This window comes from Electrophorus electricus, chromosome 13 (genome assembly GCF_013358815.1).
Source record: "Electrophorus electricus isolate fEleEle1 chromosome 13, fEleEle1.pri, whole genome shotgun sequence".
NCBI classification, from domain to species: domain Eukaryota; kingdom Metazoa; phylum Chordata; class Actinopteri; order Gymnotiformes; family Gymnotidae; genus Electrophorus; species Electrophorus electricus.
The window spans coordinates 15666644-15689972 of record NC_049547.1 but is presented as its reverse complement, the minus strand read 5'-3'; the positions used below and the strand labels follow the sequence as shown (position 1 = coordinate 15689972).

The window sequence follows — 23329 nt, the reverse complement described above, 5'->3', positions numbered from 1 at the left end:
GTCGAAACATGCTCACCGTGACTAGATAACACATTCAGTGGCAGGCGCTAGACAGATAGATTACCATGCAAACGTTAGAGATCCCTTTCAGTGGATTAGGAAGAGCAAGTACATGTAATAGATTGGATATATAATAGATTCCATGTGGAATATACCTCTGTTTCAAAGGTGTATTATATATTTGAAATATATGAGCAATGTAATTTGAGGAGCTCATACTCATGACACTGTCCACCGAGCCAAAGCTTTGGCCACCATTTCGACACAATGCAGATCATTTGTTGAGCGTTGCTAGTGGCCTGCAGTTTGCGCCATTAATTTTACCAAACTCATCTCATACGTTTCAGGTTCATTATCAAATCACTTAGATATGTTCAGTAAAAAAAAGGGCACAATGCTACTTTTAAAAATCAGAGGTACACTGAATAAGAGCAAAATGTAATATATTTAATAAAATGTCCCCTCATCACACAGAACTGAAGATGTTTTAGTCCATCTTCAACAGTGGGTGGTATATCAAGACCTCTTCATGAGTAAAAGCCATTTAGTTTCATTTACAGATAAAATCTCCAAATAGATTTTTTCAAGCCTACAATTCTAATAATAATTCATTACATAGCACTACTTCATACAGATAAAGCAAGTGTTTTGTTTTTGCAACAAATTAATAATTTCTGAATCAAACTATTGCTTTCTATTAGAAAGGATCAATTCAATCTGTTTCAAACCAACGATACAACACATTTATCTATTTATATTACAATTCACAACTGTCGCTTACTCATCGCCAAAATTGGCATGACGGCAAACATTAGGTGAATATACGGAATGTTGCTTTTTTTCCACTTTTGCCGTCGAGAGAGAAAGCAAAGGTTTGATTGAGAGAGGAAATAAAAATAAGAATGACTTTAACTTTTCACGACCGTCATCCTCAGGCAAGGGACCAGAGGCACTGTATGCTGGACATAAACTCAATGACAATGAGTGGCATACGGTGCGGGTGATCCGGCGTGGTAAAAGCTACAAGCTCACAGTTGACGATGACGTAGCTGAAGGTACTTCACTTGGCTTTGACTCTGAAAGACAACAGATTTACTCACATACTTAATGAGCATAATGTCTCAGTGAACTGTGTAGATAAGGTTTGCTTTCTCGTTGAAAGGAATAGCAGTAAACATGGTCTTAAATCATAATAGTGCTTTGTTAGGCGAACAGAGCTTTATCAGAGAGGCATTACCAAAAGACAGTTTGTTCCACGATGTTCTGTTACTAGTAGAAGACAAATGGGGGTGATTATGCAATCTATTGTACAGTTGCTACAGTTCCTCTAAATGAAATACTGTGGCGTCTGAAACTATTGGCGATACGATCCTCAGACTGTATTAGGGGGAAAAGCTTCACTTCAGTTCAGGGGGTTTTATAAGGGCAAATATAATAATAACCTGAGAAACCCATCAGTGTTAAAAAAAAAAAAAGTGCTCTTGTGAAGAATGAATATGGATCACACACTTAACCCACCTCCATGGTTGTGCGTTCTCCAGCTTGATCGCTAAGCTGCAGTTGAATGTCATTCGAAGGAGTGGTATAGCTGCCTCTCTCTTTCTCCCCCTGTCTTCCTGCTGACCTGCTCGGCTTGCAGGCCAGATGGTGGGGGACCACACCCGGCTGGAGTTCGAGAACATCGAGACGGGCGTGGTGACCGAGCGCCGCTACGCCACACAAATCCCGTCCAGCTTCATTGGCCACCTGCAGAGCCTCCGCTTCAACGGCATGCTCTACATCGACCTGTGCAAGAACGGCGACATCGAGTACTGCGAGCTGAACGCACGCTTCGGCATGCGCTCCATCATCGCTGACCCCGTCACCTTCAAGGCCAAGGCCAGCTACCTGAGCCTGGCCACGCTGCAGGCCTACACATCCATGCACCTCTTCTTCCAGTTCAAGACCACCTCCGCCGACGGCCTCGTCCTCTTCAACAGCGGCGACGGAAGCGACTTCATCGCCGTGGAGCTGGTGAAAGGGTAAGGCGGGCTCAAGACCGTGTGGCCGCCAAGGGCACGAGGTCCACGTGGTCGGCGGTTTAGCTCGACCACCTTTCAGAGACGCATGTATGCACAGATCAGCACCCGAGGCCATGCAGGCTGTACGAATGCTGACGAGTAAGACGCTTCTGGCGAAGAGAGACGGTTCTGCTCTTTTCTTCCTCTCAGGTACATCCATTATGTGTTTGACCTCGGCAACGGCCCAAACCTCATCAAGGGCAGCAGTGACAGAGCTCTGCACGATAACCAGTGGCATAATGTGGTCATCACTAGAGATAATAGCAACCTCCACACGCTGAAGGTAGACGCCAAGGCCGTGAGTCAGGTCGGCAATGGTGCCAAGAACCTGGACCTAAAAGGTAAGCGGACAAAGCTATGTGTAAGCTATGTGAGCGTTTCCTCATTTATTTCATTTGATTCGTTGCACCATCGTCTTTCCTGCTGGTGTGCCCAGGTGATCTCTACATCGCCGGTTTGGGCCCCAACATGTACAACAACCTTCCCAAACTCGTAGCCTCAAAGGAAGGCTTCAAGGGCTGTCTCGCTTCTGTCGACCTGAACGGCCGTCTGCCCGACCTGATAAACGATGCCCTGTTCCGCAGTGGTCAAATAGAGCGTGGATGCGAAGGTACACCCTCTTACAACTCCAGCTCCCGGAGCCCTTTCTTCCTCATGAATGCTAACAGTAGCTCCATCGCCATCTCACTGAGTCATCCCTCCATTCTACTAACTCTGCTTATCACATCTCTGACCCACCCGGCTGTCTGTTAGACTTGTTGGCTCTCAAGCTGCTTTGCTATCTTATAGGCCACATTGGTCCCACAGTCAGCCAAACCCCGCCCATTTTTACCTAGTAACCCAAAGGTGACACAATGAAATAAGCTTTTCAGTTTATTGTTGTGTTTTAAAAGAGCATTTACCACTTTGCAGTATTTAAGTCAGGAGCTTAGAGAGGCTTTAATGTACTTGACTGCTTTTAGATTTTTAAGCTCAGAAATGGGGTGTACCAACTGCTAAATTGTAATAAAAAATGGACTATTTTTGTCTGTTTAAACATTCTCAAAAACTAAACACAAGATGTTTGCATGTACAGGATGCTGGGAATTTGTCTTCTATTGCTGTTTATGTTTCCAAATTCTTGAGTACACAATAGCATATGGAAACCAGTTAAATTCTGATGGTGGTTGCAAGCTTTTAAAAAGGGGGTGCTGGGAATATACTGTTTGTAGAGTCGAGTTTGAACATTTCTTATTCTAATTTCAATTTTGTCTGTAGTAGCAAAAAACAAGTCACATGCACATGCCGTTTTACCTTTTAATGCAAGCGAATAGAATGTTTTAAAGAAACATTTGGTGTTAAAATGAAAAGAAGATCATTACAGGGACGAGCCAAATCCGTCATCAAATTCACAGGTATCATTTCAGACCCACCAGTCCTTTTGAATGTGAGAAATTTATACACGCACTAGAAACATTTATTTATTAGAAACACCTAGCTATACCATTACAGACTGCAACCCCTCCGCTCTCTGTCACAGCAGTGTGTGCTGTCCTCCAGCCCTATGTCAGTGGTCAATTTCTGACAACAGTCATTTTTGATTGGCTGCCCACTGCAAGCCCTGCAGTGTCACTGACTCCAGTAATGCAGTTCTGCCCCGGGACAATATCGACACTGACACTACTGTGTCTGTCGCTGCTGGGTTGAGAATGGTCCCCCACCCAAATATCATCTGGTCTCCAGTACCACTGTGGTCAGAGAATGACTGGTGGTGATTGGGGAAGATGGTGGCTAACAAATTTAGCAACAGATGCCCTCATAAAATGCACAAATAAGATAGGTGCATGATAGTCCATGAACGAAGGTGAAGGGTATGTGTTTCTAATAAACTAAGTGGTGGGTGTATACCTATATATTATATATACAGGAAATGCCAAATATGTTTGCATGCATTTTCACAGCATATCAGCTCATATGAATTTATATAAGATCATGTCATTTTGATTTCTGTGAATGCTTTTTGTTGTGTTGAACTGCATTTCTTTTATGAATATTTTGGTTACTAGTTGTTTTTGTTATTTTTCTTTTGATTTAGAAACGTTTTTGTTCTGATTTTGGGCAGAAGTGATCATCTGTCCATCATAAAATAAAATTATCCATCATGTCTTCCTCATTTGTCCCACATTTCAGTGTTGTCTGTTTGGAGGGTTCTTTAAAAAGCCATCCCTTCATATTTTGGTGTTAGAACAATTCATTTATTCATTTTTAAATAAAGTGCTGTCACTTAAATTTGTTTGGTCTCTCGTTGTAACCTGCTGAACTTGAAAAGTGTGTGCTGAAATAATAAATAATTAAATAAATAAACAAGCAGAAATAACACATTAAGCTTAACATGTAAAAAAAAAAAAAGCTTTTAAGAATACAAAAATCTATTTTTATTAATGAATGATGATAGAATATCCCATGAATTATGAACACTGACCTCCAGGCCCACGGCAGTTTGACCTCCACCCACACAGCCGTTTCATCCTGGTAAATATGGTAGCATATACAAACATACATAGCAAGCTCTCCTGACCGTGACCATTCTGGGACAACTGTTGCTGAAGTACTTAATAAAGCATTATTCGATTCTTAAAGAAAGAGTACTCTAGATTATTATGCAATCACAGTACTCTAGGCCTAGATATGAACTTCACTTACTAGCCAACTTGCAACTATTGTTTGGTTTACTGTGTGGGTTTTTTTTGTTGTTTTTTTCCCTAGCGGGTTAGATGAATTAAATTTTTGACCTTTTCATTACACACACTGCTGGCTGGTTTATCCAAAATAGCATCCATCTCTAGCCATAAGCATCGCGTACATCACATGTGCCCTTGTGTGTGTGTGTGTGTGTCTGACGTTTCTCTCTCCTGCACAGCATCGAAAAGTGAACGTGAGTAGGCAATTCTGTTCAGTGATGAGCATGAGAACATATGTGTGTGCACTTCGCTCTGTACGAGCTGGGGTCTACAGAATGGCTACTGCGTCTTGGTCGAACTTGGCTGAGTGGTATTACAGTGAATGTGCACCATGTTGTAATGGGGCTTTTCATTCACTAGATGGCAATGATGCGCCAGTGCTTAGGAAGGAAGAAGCTCAGTGCAGGTAGCCTTTAACAGGAAACAGGGAGGAAGCTTCGTTATCTTTCTTTTTTCTAAATGCTATGTTATGGGAATGAATCTGCAGTTTCTGTGCCATATTAACAGCTCTCCTCAAATATAACTTAATAGCTTCCATATTTTCCTGAGCAGTATTCATTATTTTACTCATGTAGCTTTTTCATATGCTGACGAAACATAATCTGCGTAGCTCGCAGGCTTTGTTTTATTTTAGTTTGCAGAAATATGTCACTGACGTATATTGACCAGACCTAAATACAACCTGAGAAAAATGCTGAGGAAGATATGTTTAGCTACATGCTTGCAAAGAGTTTTCACATTGAAACTAAACTCAAATATTATGCGGCCAATTTATATGGTCTAATGTATTTCTGCAAAATGCAAGAAATCTAACCAACTTTTTTTGTGTGTGTGTGTGTTTTTTTTTTTTTTTTTTTTTTTTTTTTTTTTTAAATTAAACATCAGTGGACATCCAGGACACCGTGTGGTTCCTGTTCGTGAGGCACTATACGGTCTCCTTTCTGCCATTTAGTCTCAACTCATCATTATTGTTATTGTTACTATTATTTCTAACCCATGTTAGAGTAGAATTTGTGTGCAAACCCTTCCTAAGAGCGGTAGCGCATGCCTGTTAGTAAAGCACTCGCTTTATTAACAGAAGTCATTGGCCACCTACTAACCTGTTTGATCGTTTTCACTTTTCTGTTCCTTTTCGCTAACAAAGTTGGTTTCACCAAAGCAGACCTACAAGGTAGAAGGTTCAATTCCATTCTGAACTCGGCCTTCATGAAAGCTGCTCTGTGTAATGTCTCGTGTCAGTTCTGTTTCTCTCTAACACCCAGACATAAAGCAGGCCCCGCTTGCTTCACTTTAACAATGTCTTGGTATAAAATGGTTCACTTCTTTCAAACGTTTTTTTTTGGCTTCATGTCTTTCCAGGGGCCAGGGTAAGAAATAATTGCGGCAACTGAGAGTTAGTGTAAATAATACATTAAACGTTCTGTATAATTATGTCTCCAGAACATCTTTGACTGTACTGGGTCTTGTTCTCGTTTTTATGGTAACGCCGCTCAACTAAGAGCGGCAGTTCTAGACTATTTCGGCTAGAGCAGGGAAGAATCCATTAGATGTCTCACCATGGGTTTCTCCTCAGCTGCTTTCAGTGAGAAAGAGAGGCTGTCTGATTGGGTATGTGATTAGCAGACTAATTGGACAGTTGGGTTGATTCAGTTTGAAATGCCAGCACATTTGGACTTTAATCTAAATTCAAAGAGCATTCCACGTCTAGTCGAGACTGATGTGGTATTGACAGTCTAAATGAATGCCGGAGTTGCTGGACTTCGCATGAGGAGATTGTACAAAGCATTTTCCAGGAAAGAAAACAAGGGAGTCTGAATAAACAAAAGAACCAAAACAAATGTAAGAGTAAGCCTGTCACGGACGTGCTTTGTCTGAACTGGAGGAGCTGGTTCAGTTAATGAGATGTTTAACCTTAAGAAGGTAGTTTTGAAAGTTTAGTGCAGTCCAGAAGTTAGAGTGAGCTGGAGTAGACAGCACAGTCTGGTTGTTCTTATTAGAATTTCATGAGAGCTGATCCCTAATGGATCTGACGTGAGATAAACTGAGCTAAACACACTAAACGTGGCTACACTATATTACGACTCATTCAGGCTCTCAGGCTCTTTCTGTCTTAATGTTTATTACTTCAAGAGTAAATAAATGTAGGGGTGAATCATTTTATGTTGCAATATAACATACATATACATATACATATACATATACATTTTGTAGCGCACTAAACATTACACAAGAAATGCACTTTTGGTTGTTTGTTTTCTACTTGTTTGTATGTGTTTAACCCCTTTTAACACAACTGTCTTGCTTAAGAAAATTGCACTTAAACAGTTTACTTGCGGTTGCCAGTTTTCTGAGGGAATGTGCTGTATCCCTTAAATGGGGTTGCCATATGTTTCCCCTGCATTCTCAATAGAAAAAAGAAATGTGTTAAAACACATAACGTGTTTGGAACGTGCTGAATGTTATATGCACAGCTGCTGTGTGGACACGACCCTTCTTTTAGACTTCGATAACAATCGTACATGCCGGACTACGTGCACACCTTTGTTATGTAGTGTTTTCTTACTTCTACGTGGTGAGTCACGGTGAGGTCTGCCTGGTACGAACGTGCCACGCAGTGCTGCGTGGAGACAGTCTGAAGCACTGGGTTCTGTCTGCGCACACGCTGTGATGCCATGTCCTCCTAAACCCCCCCGCCCCCAGAGAGAATGCTGCGACACTTCGTTTCCTGTACCTTTCGGGGTGATATGGTGCCACTACTAACCTGACTGCATGCCAGCTGAAGTGTACGCCTGCATGGCACCTAACGGCTCGCCGGCGCCCCCTTCTGCCTGCCCGCTGTCACATCCTTGTGCTCTGCCGCTGCAGGTCCTAGCACCACATGCCAGGAGGACTCCTGCGCCAACATGGGCATCTGCATCCAGCAGTGGGAGAACTACACCTGTGACTGCTCCATGACCTCCTACACGGGCACTCAGTGCAACGACCGTAAGTCGCCCAACGCTACCGCTCTTGCCGGCTCTCTCTTCTCTGTGTTTCTCTCTCTCTCTCTCTCGCTTGCCCCCTCTCTCCCTCCATCTGCTCATACACTGGCCACACAGGTTGATGGAGTTTTACACTTTGTCTACATTCAATTCGTGCACTAAATACAAATACACATGCACAAATAATATGCATCATGTTTTGAGGAGCCCCTAACAACTGAAGGTAGGTGATTTCTTATACTGTGGCTGTGATTAAATAGTCAGCCAATCAACATGAAATTATTGTGATTAGAAATGACCAGTGAAATATCAAATGTGCTGTGGTGTGGATGATGCTTCTGTCAGTTCCTGGAAATGGAGCCATTATTTGGTGTCACTGTGCTAACGTGTGATCTTTTAGCATGTGATCTGAAAGGCAGCATTAATTACACTGTTACTGAAGTGCTATCAGGTCTCCTGAGAGGAGAGATGAAATGCACCAGCTGTATTGCGAACAAGGGCCCTAGCCTCTCTTTTAGAACAGTAAGGTTCGTTACCCTTTGAAACCTCTCAGTGAATTTTCTGGTATGCACTTGATAATGTTATGTTGATGCAGTTAAATTATCAGTATCATTTCTAAACCAGTAAAAAGTACCCAATAACACAGACTTTCATTCAGAAAACAACTCGTACAGTTTTCATTTGTGTTGGAAATGCAGCACTCTAGGTCATAGGTAGTCCTTGTGGCCATAGGTTTTTGTTTCAATGATGCAGTCTGAGATCAGCTGACTAAACAAGTGGGATCAGGTGTCGTCCTGCGTGAATGGCACTAAGACCTGCAACCACGGCAGGCCTTTGAAAAGAACATACCACAACCTTGCTTTAGGAACCTATTCAAATGTGCTTCGTGTATCATATGAACAGACAAGATATAACTTGTAATGATAATGATATATTAACTATCACTTTCTATGACGTTTTCCCAATAATGAACACCTGTTGCAATGAGCAAAAGCTTGAAGCCCTTTAATTAATTCCGACACCTGGAATGGGGGGGTGGGGCTACTGTTTTGACAGGTATTTTTACATGACTTGGCATTGCATCAAAGGCATATTAGCGAACACACTTAATGAAATAATGTTTGGTGAGTGATATGTTTGTGTGTGTGTGTGTGTGTGTGTGTGTGTGTGTGTGTGTGTGTGTGTGTGTGTGTGTGTGTGTGAACCTGTTTATTTAGTACCATTGTGGCAGGCTGATTGACTATTGTATATCCTCTTCCTATGTAAACGCATGGAAGCTTCTTTCATTATAGCCTTATCTTGAGGCATCCCCAGAGGAGCAGAAATGCAGCACAGTTTAGTAAAATACTAGAAAAAATGCATCAATGTAAATGTAAAAGACAATGAACATAAAACTATAACAAAAAGCATGTTTTTGTGAAGGTGTAATTTCAAAATGGCTTCGGTATGAAGAAGTGATTTTTTTTTTATAATTTGACATCAACACTAGGTGGCAGTGAGTCACTAACTACTGACTGTGACAGCCGAACACATTCTAGAGTGTTGAACCAGCAAAACATTTCTTAATACCACTTCATTGAAATTCTCAATATTGTATTAGGCAAGTGAATAACTCTTAGAAAATATTCATACTCTCTCTGGCATAGTCTATAGAAAACTGCAGCATAAAGACAAATTCTCTGTCAAGAAATCTCCCTCTCTATATCTACTAATCAACTTGCCATTTTCTGTGGACTGGATAAGGATAAGGCGGTGTTTTTTGTCATAAGAACCAGTTATCACATCCATGAATTTCAAGTTAAGTTCATTCAGCACATTTTTAATACTAAAGTGAAAATATATTGACTGTACTGCATGGCTTAGTGACTAATCTTATTTTGAAAGATGTTGAGTTTCTGCTTTATTAGGTCACTTCCTTCTTTTTATACAGCAGTGGCAACTGGTGATGCGTGAGATGAAGCATTTTATTTTTATCACCGGAGCAACTTCTGAATGCGAGTGTGTGGAGCCGTGATGTTGCTTATGTGTGTCTGCTTGTAGGTCCCTCTACTCCCCTCTGATTAATACGTATGGTGAGAGCCCTCAGAGCGTCTTAAATGTGAATTCGCTGCTCATCAAAAATATATCAATCCTGGAGACCATGCCTGTTGCCTGTGGGTTTTTTAAGGAAGATTACATGCAGGGAAAATAGTGCAAACCATCACTGTGTCACTCTGCATTTTGAATTGCCCTACCCTACCAAAAATCAAGCAAACGTCACCCCGTCACAACCACAGAATATATCGGATTACTTATGGGCTGTTCATCTTGACTTTAAAGTGTTCGTAGAGTGGTAGAATAATAGTTTTGATTTTTCTTAAACCTGATCTTCAGATTTAATGACAAATGTGTAATTTAATTTGCCTTGACCACCATTTAGCCCAAGAAAGGTCAAATCCTGTTGTTCATAAGCCGGTCAGATCTTTCTGGTCCTGTTCACCCAAAATGTAATTATTTAGTAATTAGTTATACTCTTGGTCACAATTGATTTTGTGACATTTCTGTTCTGTAACGAATAGGCTGAAAATGAGATCAGAAACTCAAGTGTTCCTGTGTCGTGAAAGATATCGACTGAATAACAATAAGATCAGTAAGAAAAACTATGTCTGCTACTAGGAGGTCTCACCCCTCTCTCTCTCTGCAAGAAACCAGCCTTGAAACATTTAGATGATATCCATTTTAGATGAAGATATTGATTTTAGAACACTGCCCAAAGTCCTGCCACTTCCAGCCATACCAAAGAAATCAAGCTGACCACCTGTGATGCACCAGTTTAAACTGACACCCCCCCCCCCCCGACCCCACCCCCCCAGCTCTTTATGATTAGGAGTAGAAGCTACTTCTATTGCTGAACAACAATCATTAAACACACTTTGGTTTCTTTAATCTTGATTTTGTTTCCATGAAGGAAGACACACAGGTTTAGACAAGACTTTTTTTAACCTTATCCATTAATATTTTTTAACTTTGAAGGAAAGTATGGCAGGTTATTATAAAATAACTTGATGTATTTTGCCTCTGTTTAGTGTGTTGCATTACTTGATTATTATTTATGCAAATTTAGGCACAGCTTATGTAAATCTATGCAAATCAACTGCATAGATTTACAGTTGTAGGTATTTAGTGATTTTCTGTGCCGTGCTGCCTTTGTTTCCATGTTTTTCGATGTTGTGGCCAGGCGAATATGGTGCTTTTCATTTCCGTCATTAGTGATCTGTAAAGGATAACCTTAACTATAACGGGTAAAGTGGGGCTCCAGTATGAATAATTGCTTATGAATATTACGCCTGTGTTGTTTCTGGTAATAGCTAGCCAAACAAACTCAAAGTCAGCCCTCATCCCCTCGTGTGTCTCTGGCCTGTTCCTTATTAACAGTAGCGCACTAAGCAATCATGTTGATTGAGCTATACTAATAAATGACTTGTTAGCAGCTCCACTGCCTGTTAAATGAGCTTGCTCCAAATTAATTTTACTGGGAGGAATTTACTTGCAGTCGCTACGGCTGTGGGCAGCATATCCCTGAATTTTGACCAAGACTATATTATTCACAAATGCTCTACTCCTGTTCATAAGCCATCCAATACCAAGAAAGCATTTGCAAGCGTTTATGTTTATTTCTCGTGAACGTGAAACTTCGTGAAAGTACATCTAGCAATGACTTTTCATGTGAGTCTTACTGAGAGCCATGATGACCCCCTCCAGCTGGAGCCAAGATGGCTGTCATTTCGGGTGACTGCGCGCTGTGCACTTTCAGTGGCATTTCTTCGCTGTATATATCGTCATTGTAGAAAAGGACAATAAGCTTCTTTCTGTAACGTGAAGTCATCATGGACCCCTAATTCTTATAGTATAGCAAACTGCTGCACTTACACAGTAAAACATCTCCCTTTCATTTCTTAATTTTTTTCTTAATTCTCCCACATTAATTACCGGGGTTAATATGAAATGTTTCTTCCTTCTGAGCTCGAGGGTCTTTTTCTCCCCATCTACACTGTGTTCTACATTTTGAATAAATATATAAATAAAAGATAGATTCACAAATAGGGAGCTGGAGGGATGGATTTGTTTTCCTTCATGCGTGTCTGACACGAACAGGATCTCTGTAATTAAGGAGCGCCCCCCCCCCCCCCACGTCTTCGCCGGAGCAGGGCTGAAGAAGGAGGCAGATGCTCACTGTCCCTCCTCGCGGCAAAACTTCATCAAAGCCACGTCCTCTGCACTCCATTAGAAACAGGAGAACTGTCTCCCAACTGGGCCATCAATTAAGGCAACAACAAAAGCAAACACGCACTTTCAGCTAGCCGAAGTCTAATGTACTGTTACCCAGACAATATGTATCTGCCAGGCAAGAGACATATTACAGATGAATACAAGACTCAGCGTTGGCATTTGTCTGTAGAGGAAAATGTTCAGCAATTTAATTACCAATGGCCTTAATGTACCTATGCTACAGTGATGCATTTACGTGTTACTCTCTGTAATGAATTTTTTCCTGGCTAATGGTATCGAATAACTCTCTGTTTGAGGCTGAAGATGCTGGCTGATTTAGGATTTTCACGCTTAACCATAAGATGTGCATAGAATAATGTAATGCACACATACATAGCGAGTTTTTCCGGGCCACTGTTGCCTTTGGCTGGCTCACTCGAGGCTTGGACAGCGGCTGTTGTAAAAAGCGCTATAAGAATAAATTAGGCTTTGATTTGCGGAGACTTGCTACCTTTTGAGATATGTATATAGGAAGCAAATATCTCGGCAGGTTGGGTTTAATGAATAACAAAGTTCTCCTCAGGAACACTAAGGCGCACGTTTACCTCAGCACCGGTTCCGGCTCGGAGCTCACCGATTGAGTTTAAAGCGCCGATTGGCGTGCGCGAGGTGAGGACGTCCGTGGCGTCGCTGAGGTAAATTGGCTGGCACTGGTGTGGGCCGGAGGAGCGGCACTGAGAGCTTGAATTACTCGTGTGAGCTCATATTCATCACGCAGGTGTCCCGCACTTCCGATGGTCCCTGACACAAGATAAAGAGCAGCGGGACAGGGGGAATGACCCCGGCTGACGGCCTCGGAGAGAAGCGCCCCGGCACAATGGAAACGCGTTGGAGAGCCCTCAGGAAATATTGCAGTGGCTGGTATTCATGATTAGTGTGATGTGCACCGCGGAGCACGGTGCGCACACATGCCAGCCGAACTGAAAACGTTTTATTATTTTGTCTTGGCTTATGGAGAGCGCGCAGGCTGTGCTGAGCGGAGGGGGTGGGGGCTGTCTAAAAATGAACGGCTGGATCGATCTGCCCAGGTTTAATGTCTTTCATTTCTTCCAATCGACCGGTTGGACCTCTTTTTGCCAACCATGCTATATACAGCCACTCGCTGTGTTTGTGGGTATGTGAGTGAGGTGTGTACCTACAGCCACTCGCTGTGTTTGTGGGTATGTGAGTGAGGTGTGTGCCTACAGCCACTCGCTGTGTTTGTGGGTATGTGAGTGAGGTGTGTGCCTACAGCCACTCGCTGTGTTTGTGGGTATTTGAGTGAGGTGTGTGCCTACAGCCACTCGCTGTGTTTGTGGTTATGTGTGTGAAGTGTGTACCTACAGCCACTCGCTGTGTTTGTGGTTATATGTGTGAAGTGTGCACCCTATAATAGTACCATCCAGGTCTATACTATGGGCCGCCCTCCTGGTAATACCACTCAAAGTAGAGAATAGGTAGACTGTAAGCCTTAGCCTGGTTGAGCGTTTACAGCTTTTGTTGAGCTCGAGACCGCCAAGTAATAAACGGATGACAAGCGTCCACGCCCTGATTCTGGCGGAGGCATGAAGGCTCGTGCTCAGGAGCACAGCAGGGGTTCCACGCTCGTGGAAGAAGCGAGGCTTCGCTCAGAACGGTGGTGGCAGCAGATGACTCTTCCTTCGGCAGGTCCTGTTAACAACCCGCTAAGCAACACTTCAAAAGGGAAAGAAACAAACAAAGTGGTCTCATACCACATCCTGAGCAGTAGCATCTGCTAAAGCACTGTAGCACTAGGGTACCTCCCATTATGAAGCAGTAACAGCTTTTCTGGGCACAGTTGTTATAGCTGTTATAGTGATGAGACACTGAATACCACCTAGTACTACCAAATCACAGTTTTGGAGCAGGTATGAGTCATCTTAGTAATAAAGGGGGTCTCGGGTTTGCGTGGTCCTGTGTTACACCTGATTCAATGCACCTAACTCATCTCCTCCGCTAACGGCCAGCCGAGCTGAGTGAGGTGTTCCTGAACAGATACAAAAACTAACCTGCGCCATGGTAGTCTTCTGAGACTGGAGTCTCTCCAGTTTAGAGATGCAAAATCTTGGTATAAGAACTTCACGTGGGCTCAAGCCTTTCTTACTAACATCACACAGCACATCCGCCCTTCTAGGGCTGTAGTGCTTTAGTCATTACATATGCATGTTTGTTGGGCTCCGGCACTACACAGCACCTGATCTCAATAATTAAAGTAACTTTCTTTGGCAGAAAGGCTCGCTAGCTCATTAGACAACTCAGGTGTTGTGGTGTAGCGTAGAGAGACTGACCTTCATCTGTAGCCACTGAGCTGCTAGCAGGCAAAAGTTGAGGGCTGCTTCATACAGAAGGCCATTCATGATATGAGAGCATTTTGCAAGTGTTTTGTTTTTTTTAATTTAAAGAGCTTATGCAACATTGTGCGAGAGCTGAATTTTAAAGGAAAATGCTTTGTTCTCCTGGATAGGCAGGGTATTGGAAGGAGTCCAAAAGCAATTGTACCAACTCACAAATAATTACAGATTATCAGAATAATTGTTCCAAACAGGGACAGTTTTGCCGTGTGATTTCTAATGTTACTTTGGGATATCTTTCTATCTACAATCCAGTTAGCGTGTGTGGGCCATGTAGAAAATCAATACTGCTATCTGACTCCTTTATTCGATCATCTTGGAGAGGACACTTTGGATTCCTGTCAACTGACAGACACATTTGACACTATCATCAAACATAATTTCCTGTGAGTGACTTCATTCAATTGGCTTCATGAAGAAAACACAGTGTACAAAGTCCCTTTTTTGATGGAGCAAGGTGACCTTGAGGTAGTGAAACGTTCTTTGCTTTAAGGCCTAATCGCTGAAGCGGGGGCATCCATCACTACACATTTCCAGGAAAAACAAATTATGGTCCGCCCTGGCACATAAACAGGGCCAATCAATATCCCCGGCCCTGCCTGAAATGCCACACATTTTATATCATTTCTAATCATCTTGTTGTCTTTCCACTTCTGTCAAGTCAGTGGAGTGTGTCACACACCCACCTTTTTTGTTCCAAAATTGAATTACTTTCTATTTTATTCTTCTACAATGAAAAATGGATGCTGATATAGGGTAGACTTTATAATGAGTGCTCAAACAAGACTGCATTTTCTATGCTGTAGAATACACTGCAGGCTCTTTACAGTGGCAAAGCAGGGCATACCCTAAACAGATTATGATTCAGAAGGTGTTTCTTCACAGTTAATTCCTATGGGCATTAAGTTCCTGTTTTATGAAAGGGTAGGGAAACTGCTCGTGTAATACGTGTACATACTACTCACATGTCTTTGGGTATTTTTTTCTACACACTTGAATGTTGCTTACCTCAGGACACACTTGTGCTGAAGACTGCTATGACACTCTCTCCTTTCTGCATGGGTGCCTCTTCATGCAACAGTGCTTCTCCAACTTTTGAGACTTCCTGGAGGACCGAATCCTCCCAAGTCCCACGGGAAAGTCGCCTCGTGCAAACATGGGCCAAACCCACACACACCTGTACAGGGTAGTCTCGTGCGCACGGTGCCGCTTGCCGTTTCGGTGAGGAGGGTGAATCTGTTGAGCTGAGCAAAGCTGTGAGATGTGAGGGGCAGGGGCCATGAGCTTTAAATGCAAAACTGACTAAGCATTCATTTTGTTACAGCACTCAGCCTTGGTCTTAGCCGGTGGGTCTCATCTATCAATACCAGCTTCATTATTCCTGGCATCTCTCACCTTCCGCTGTGACAGAACATTCCTTTAACTGCTCGTTCAGAGTTCACGGATTTTAACAGAAACTTACCCTCGAAAAGTGAAAAGATGCGGAAAACTGGATCGGATGCAGCCCGTATAAACTGTAGATAAGTGTTTTCCCACAAGGAATTCTACATTGTGAAGTATGCGAGTTAAAAGGTGCTGTTTATGAGAAGGTAAGGTGGGCCACGTCGCCAAAAGGGTGAGAAGGTGGTTAGAGCTCCTGCATCTTATCTGGCTTCCCAGCGATCTGGATTTGATTGCTGCAGTTACTCTTGGCTGACTTTGATCAAGCCTGCATGTCAGTTCAGACTTAAGGAAAATGTTCCACTCCTCCTTCTCGAACTCGTGGCCTCAGCTCTTGGGCACAAGTACAATTAGAGCTTCATTAAGAACCCAGCCGGGGAAGCTGGACCACACTGCCGCTGCGGGCTGTCACCTTTAGTTCTCATCAGTCTTTTTTTCTTCCTTTGTACTTTTCCTCTTTTTATTTCAACAACACGTTTGGTTCCAGAGATAAGTATTGGCCTTGCAAAATTTAAGTGTTCGAGGGATGAGCACGTGGACTCACTGTTATTGATCAGTTCTTTATTTTTGCACACACACCGACGCGAATATCTCCAGCTTGATATTAGACATACGAAACTACTGACATCCTGATATTGCATTGCCAATTACCTATTGATAATTGCCTCTCTTTTGTGCACAAACACACCCAGCCATCCACACACACATACAGACATAATTCCAGCTTGATATTATACATATGAAACAAAGCTATCCGCATCCTGATATTACGCCGCCATTTTTTTTTTTCACCTTTTGACCTTTGCCTCTCTGCCATGGTGATGGGGAAAATTGTTCCTGGAAAGACAGGCAGCACTTCTGGAAAGCATTAATTACGGAGGACTGGGAGCATCAATCAGACTCGTCTGTGCCAGAGAGAAAGAAAAGCTGGAGAGAGAGGGAGAGAAAGAGATAGGGGGAGAGGCAGAGAGGGAAAGAGAAAGAGAGAGAGAGAGATGATATTTCTGTTTTCTACCCTGTGCACTGCACATTGGAGTCATTCTCTTCCACAGCACCCTAATGCACATGAAACGCTGGCACCAAAGTAGGACACTGAGATAATTAAGACAGATCGGCTTTAGGGACATGACTACTGCAGGGGCCCTGCCGACCAGGGACTGACCGGCTGGAGGTGCCCGAAATTCATGTTTCCCTTACCTCTCCTGCACTCTCAAAGTACTGGTTTGGTAATAATGCAGAGAGACCCAGATGAGTCGTTCTGAGATAAGATGTTCTATAGCATAAGCTGTCGCTACTGAAACAAAAACGTGTTTAGTGAAAATGAACTGCCTTTTTCTCCCCCATACACAGTTGTGAAATAGAGTGTTAGTCTCAATCAGTTGTGTTCTACTGCTCCATGTATTACACCAGTCAAATTCTGTCAAATCTAACCCTTTGCTAGGCAGTGTCAATAATAGCTTTCCATTTGAAAAAGCTCCTCCAGAATTCAGAGGTTTTCGATGCAATCCTCACACTTTACATGTCGTTATTTTTAGGAATCCTAGCCTATCCTTTCTAGGCTTTTGTCACAGGAATATCATCTGTTCTAGAAAGCCTGTTTAGTTTCTTTGTTGTATTGATAAAGCCTCATCTCGCTACACGTTCAGCTTGATGGAGTGCCTTAATACTGACCCTTATTGAACCCCTCGACTCTCCTGAGCCAGGCTAAAGCCAATTAACCTCACTAATGCTGTTCCTGACATCTCACTCCTGCTGGCTGCATCCCTTGGAGCGTATATTAGGAGTGGTCCCGGCAACTGCTGTTTGTCCGCTGCATTGTCGATGCTTTCATGGCTGCGAATAAAGGCTCCAATAACCTGGATTTAGTGGAGGCAACGCCGCCGGCCACAGCTGGTGGGACTGTTTGGGGCGGCGGGGAACTTGTTCCTCTTCTCACAGCGTTAAGCTTCGTGTAATTAAAAAGAAAATAAAAAAAACAAAGACTTGGAAAGGCATGAGATCTCAGGAAAGAAGCTGGCACTGAACGGAGATCAAATCCTTGGGAGCCGATATAAAGAAGAAACATGCACAAAAACAATGGCCAAGATTTGCCAAGATTTGCTCTCAAGGTGTAGTTAGACTTGAACACCCCTGACAAGGTGAAAACGATCTTTCAGATTCTTTATTAGACCAATTGTCCACTAACGTTATAAGTATGAAGTACAATGAAAGCAAACTTTTTGGTTTTTTTTGACATTTCAGCACTGTTTGGTTTCACATTGCATTGCTAGAAACAGACAGTGTGCTGCAATTTAGCACTTTTGTTGTGTTTGTTAACTTCCTCATCTTAAGCTGCCAGTCCAACTGTAACAAGTTGACTTTAATTGTCTTGTGTCTGCATCGCCACAAAACACAGAACATGCGTGAAACAAGGGCTTATATTGTGCTGGACATTTATACATTAACAAGCTGCACCTGTGCTAATTTGCATGTCCATTCTTAGTAGACACCTTCCAAAATTGGCCTCCCCCCATGCACTCATTTTCCGCAACCTCGTGCTAGTCATCCCTTCATGAATCCCTAAACTGAATACGCCAAAATGGTAAGCTTATATCTGGGTGTTCTTTTTCAGCACCTGTGAAAGTCATGGCCTATTCTTCTAATTCTTATAATGATGATAAAGATCAGGTGTTGTACTCGCATTCTCCACTACACTTTTATACCTATAACATATCTCATCGACTCCACGTGTCAGCCTTTAATGCTTTCCTGCATTCCAACTTTGCTGCTAATTATTGGAAATCTTTCCCAAGTGGCGATAAGATGGATAGTCCTTATCTAGAAGCTCCAGTGACTTCACTTGCAGTATTTAGTCCTTAACCTCGCAGCTCCAGTCTTTGTTTCCGTGGGCTAAATTCATTAGCACTGTCCTGTCACTTCTGTCGAGGACCCTGCCAAGGATGGCTTCACTTTTCTTTTATGATAACATTGTGTCTCTCGGAGGTCTCCGAGGTGCTGTCCTCTTCTATGTCAGGGGCAGGCTGCAGTAGGCTCTGCACCGGAGTAGCCGAGGCAGGGCTGATTTACAACGAGCTGGCTAATGGCTGCCCACTCCTGAGCCAAAACTGGATAATGAGTCCACAATAATTAGCTGAGCTCCACCGAGCACTGCCAGTAAAGGCCCAGCTGGTGTGACTAATTACAAAGGTGTTCAACCCACCCCCTCCCCCCCCCCCCCCCCCACCTCCACCCCTTAAGAACAGGGAAGCTAAACGCACCCTGCACCTCCTTAACACAAAGTCAAAGACAAGCAACCGGTTGATTATCGTCAAAGGTGAAATTTGCTCAGCCCTTTAGACCAAGACCTCTTCCCATCAGCTTAATGGAGCTTCTTATGGACTTTTATCTCTGCGATGCCTCTGATTTTTCTAAGAATATAAGTATTATGTAAGTGGGTTACATATTATGTAATATATTTATATTATAGTTCTATATATTTTAGAGTTATATATGATACTTGTATATAAGTAAGCATTATGAATTTTGGGGCAGAAAGTGCTGTGTCCTATAGTCTCCTCAGGCAGTGAAAACTTCATACATTATTAAAGGTCTTTTCATGAACGTGCAAAAATAGCTGTTTGACAGATACTCTTCTGATACACGGTGCATTTAGAATATTCAAATTTCCAGAGCTTTCAGCAAATAAAGATGTGCAAATTGTAAGGCAGCGTAGAGTAAAGTTCCACATCCTAACTGTCAGCTTGACTTTGGATCATTTTTAGATCCTCCTACTGGGGGCCTTTTTTTGGGGTGGGGCTGGGGGGTGTCTTTCAGGTTCTCCTTTGAGAGAGGAACAACTTAGGATGAAAGCACTGATTCCTCTCCAGGATTATGTTCAATGAATAATTTAACAGGCGAGGAAAAAGAACACTCAATTCTGTTAACCTTGTAAGTTATTTATTGTTTTTTAGATGGCTGTCATGTTTGCTAATATCTTGCCGAGCCAGCCACAAGCTAAAGTGAAAATTTGGCAGAGTCATTTTAGCGCCGTCATCCTGCGTGCACTTGGACACTCTGATGGATGACTATTGCAGTGTATCCATTTCTCTGCTCGAGAGGATGAGCAGATTGAGGAGAGCAGAACCTGGGGGGCATTACTCTATAATAAAGCCTGACTGATTCGGATTCTGACTTTGGTCCTGGGCTCACACCTGCGTTCTAGCAATGGCCAACGGCACTGCAACATGTATGAAAACATTTGGCTATATTTTCATGTTTGTTGTGCAGATTTTGATGTGCATCTTGAAATATATTATGTTATAGGGGAGCAGGGTTTGGCTATCAGTTTCCCACTGGCCCTGTACAGCACTTACTGTAGTAATAGCTTGTTTAAACGATGCCTGTTTCATTATTCACTGCTCGCTCACTCGATATGTTATTGCTTTAGTGAGTCAATATTATTACACTGGAGCCATGACAGTATCTTCTTTGAGGTGAACCCTTGTCAGTTGCTTATGTTCATACGATTACGCCTGAAAAAAAGGTGTTCTCTTGATTTTCTTCATTTATTCTTTTAATAACTGGATCTAATATTAGATTTTTAAATACTTTCTCACTTGCATTTATTGTACTAGAATTAAATACTAGTGGTAGTGTATAGTGGTTGTTGGGCAACACACACAAATCGTGAATCGTTGTTTGTGATGGTGTAGGGTGGGAACATTGAAGGACCCTTAAGTTGGGTTCTCTACGGTAAGATGAAAGCAAATCCCGTTTTGCTGCAGAAATTAAATTCAGACGCCTGATCGACATGTCGCCGACACGCCTTCAATTTCAGAAGACGGAGGTTGCCGGTGTTGTCGCGTTGTGATGGTAAGGTTTAAGAAAGTGGAGCCTCGGGCTCACATACTGGGGTGCCGATGTGAACCCGTGAAGCTAGCCAGGCCCAGGCATCTGGGGGTGGCCGTGCGAATCTGTGAAGATGGTGGAAAAAAAAAAAGGTACTGCTGATGAAAGCGAGAAGGAGCGGGAGAGAGAGAGAGATGAGTGATTGTAATGTGTAGCAGATGAAGGAGGTGTGATTAGGTAAGGTATCGTTCTGATTTTAAGGTCTGAAAAGCAAAGCTGCCTCCATGTCCTGTCAGTAAGGGACAGAAACTGGCCGAGTTGCTATCTGCTAATCTCCCTCCTCCCCACTGCCATCAGCGTGACTTGGTGAGTCGGCAAATTTAGCAGTTTCAAATGCCAGCCACCAAAATGGTGTATTTGTTGCAGGTCATTTTAACTATACAAACCACGCTTAGCTGTGATGGGAGCTTGGCGTTTCTGAGCCGTAAATAACGTCTGATAAAGTCAAAGTTCTACAGGCATCCTTTGTTTAATAGTTGCCCATATTTTTCTTTTCACTTTCTCATCTCACCTGCAGCTGAAGCTTCTCTGTCTCCTCCCTTGTTAAGGGCTGTAATCCCCCTTTCTCTATCTTTCTGAAAATATCACTCTGACTCTCCATATTTTAAAGCACCTGTAATACGAGATATCGATCAGAGTATCAGTTGTTCTTTAAAGTCTCTGGCTTTTCTGGCTTTTCCCCTGTGATAACCCTCGCTGGGTCTTAAGCCTGCAGTGCAGCAAACGACTGCGCACCGCGGAGCTCCTGGAGGACTGCATGTCCGCACTATTTTCGTCTGGAATTCACTTAATGTTTGCGTTTCTTTGTTCCCTCGTTTGTTTGCCTGTTTGTTTTGCTTTCCCATGTGCAAGCGACTTGTCGTACAGCGCGGCCCGGCGAGCCTTGGAGTGGAGACAGGCTGCTTGCTCTCCTGACATCCGCCTGGTTTCATTTCTCTCTATATCCGGCGCTAGTATTTGAGTGGCCAGGTCTTGGGTGGCTAGAGCCTGAGTTCGTTTCTACCTGGGTGGGTGAATGATACACGGCGCGGCTGTGTTTGCCCAGATGTTCTGGTCCTGCCACTCCTGCTGCTGTAATGAGAGGCAGGAGGAGTGGGTCTCGCATCACACTGGGAGATGAGAGTTCCGTATGAATGGAGGCCAAAAGCCTTTTCTTTCAACGAGCTCGGTGTGACTGCAGAGAGTAGGGGGAGGGAGAGAGAAAGAAGGAGCGAGAGGTAGCAGGAGGGCTATACTTCATTTTCCTGTAATATCTGTCTGCTTCTATGCTCTATTTTTTTTTACCTCCTTAAGAGACTTCGAAGCGGATTTTTCCTCACAAACTTTTGGCCTTGTCTTCTCAAAACACATGATTTATCATGTGGAATGTAATCTGAGAGCACGGGCTTTTTTTTTTTTTTTTTAATTTATTATTTTTTTTTTTAGAGAATATGACAGTCTTGTCAGATCAATAAAAGCAACATGAGGAGACTCGGGACGCAGGATCCAAGCAGTGGAGCCCCCATAAGAGCAGCCTAGCTCTCAGTTCTGAGCCGCAGATCGGCAGACGCGTCGGTAGAACCCCCGCCACCCCTCACCCCCACCCGAAAGCCGGAGATGGAAAGCGACGGCAGTATGTAGCACACTTACGTAACTGGCACGCTTGCGCGTGTTGTCATCTCCGTGCGCTTCTGGAAATGTCCCCGGCTGGCTGTCTTCCACGAGGCGTGTTTGTGACGGAGTAGTACGCTGCATTCATTCATGACAGCATGACCGGAGATGAGCTCACTGGAGATGTTCTTGCTCTTCCAACTTTGCGAAATTTCCTTGCGAATTAATCAGCCTGGGGAAAAAAAAAAAAAACCCAACTAACTTCGGGCTGCACAGTGTCAGATTTTCTTCTCACTTTGCTTTTTAGCAGAATGTGTGCACTGTTTCCGCTCATTAGTGACAGGAGGGGGGGGGGGCAGCAAACTTAGTGAAACCATGCAAACACGTGGATGCACATTCGAGAGACACCCTAATAACAGCCTGCAATTATGCCATTTTAGAACAGACGGGGAGGGGGGGTGATATCAGACAAGTTGACCTGAATCTCGGTTTCTTCAGTCATTTTCTCCAACAGAACATCCTTTTTGAAATGACCTCATTCTCTTTTAACACCTCTCCTAGCAAACCATTTGTGACCTTAATTTTGAATAAACCTGGCATTTACATTACACACCTTCTTCTTTTTAACTTCATATAACTTCACATAACCTGCCGCTTTATGATTCTGGCGCATTGCATTCATACAGCCTTTTAAAATGTTTTTCAAGCTCATTTATCCTTATGTGGTACATTTTTATATTTTATATCATTTTTAACCTATAACAAGAACCTATAACAAGAATGTTTGCAGAAGGCCTGCATATGTAACTACACACTGATCTTTCTTCTCTTATTAGTGAAACAATAACCCCCGATCATAGGGGGAAATATTTATATAACAGGTTCTGAAAGTTGTTTTTCTCCTTCAGGTATTAGTAACTATTAGGCAGAAACTAGAATCAAGTTACAGATCATTGAGTTATAGATTCATTACAACTCAGCTTTTGTGCACC

The 23329-nt window shown here is 42.9% G+C and overlaps 1 protein-coding gene across 35 annotated transcripts in view; it reads left to right on the top strand.

Annotated features, from left to right (window-relative positions):
* nrxn3a (neurexin 3a) overlaps window positions 1–23329 on the top strand; it is a 254250-nt gene that overhangs the window by 79268 nt on the left and 151653 nt on the right. For 20 of the 35 annotated variants that reach the window (XR_003410078.2, XR_003410077.2, XM_027001511.2 and 17 more), the window contains 7 exons: window positions 936–1055; window positions 1640–2021; window positions 2211–2401; window positions 2497–2670; window positions 4960–4974; window positions 5925–5951; window positions 7646–7765. Coding sequence is in view for 32 of the 35 variants with exons in the window: in XM_027001511.2 (XP_026857312.2) it covers window positions 936–1055; window positions 1640–2021; window positions 2211–2401; window positions 2497–2670; window positions 4960–4974; window positions 5925–5951; window positions 7646–7765 (1029 nt within the window). In the remaining 3 variants the exon portion in view is untranslated. The remainder of the gene's footprint in view (window positions 1–935; window positions 1056–1639; window positions 2022–2210; window positions 2402–2496; window positions 2671–4959; window positions 4975–5924; window positions 5952–7645; window positions 7766–23329) is intronic. The other 15 variants (XM_035533168.1, XM_027001500.2, XM_035533167.1 and 12 more) reach the window with 3 other exon arrangements.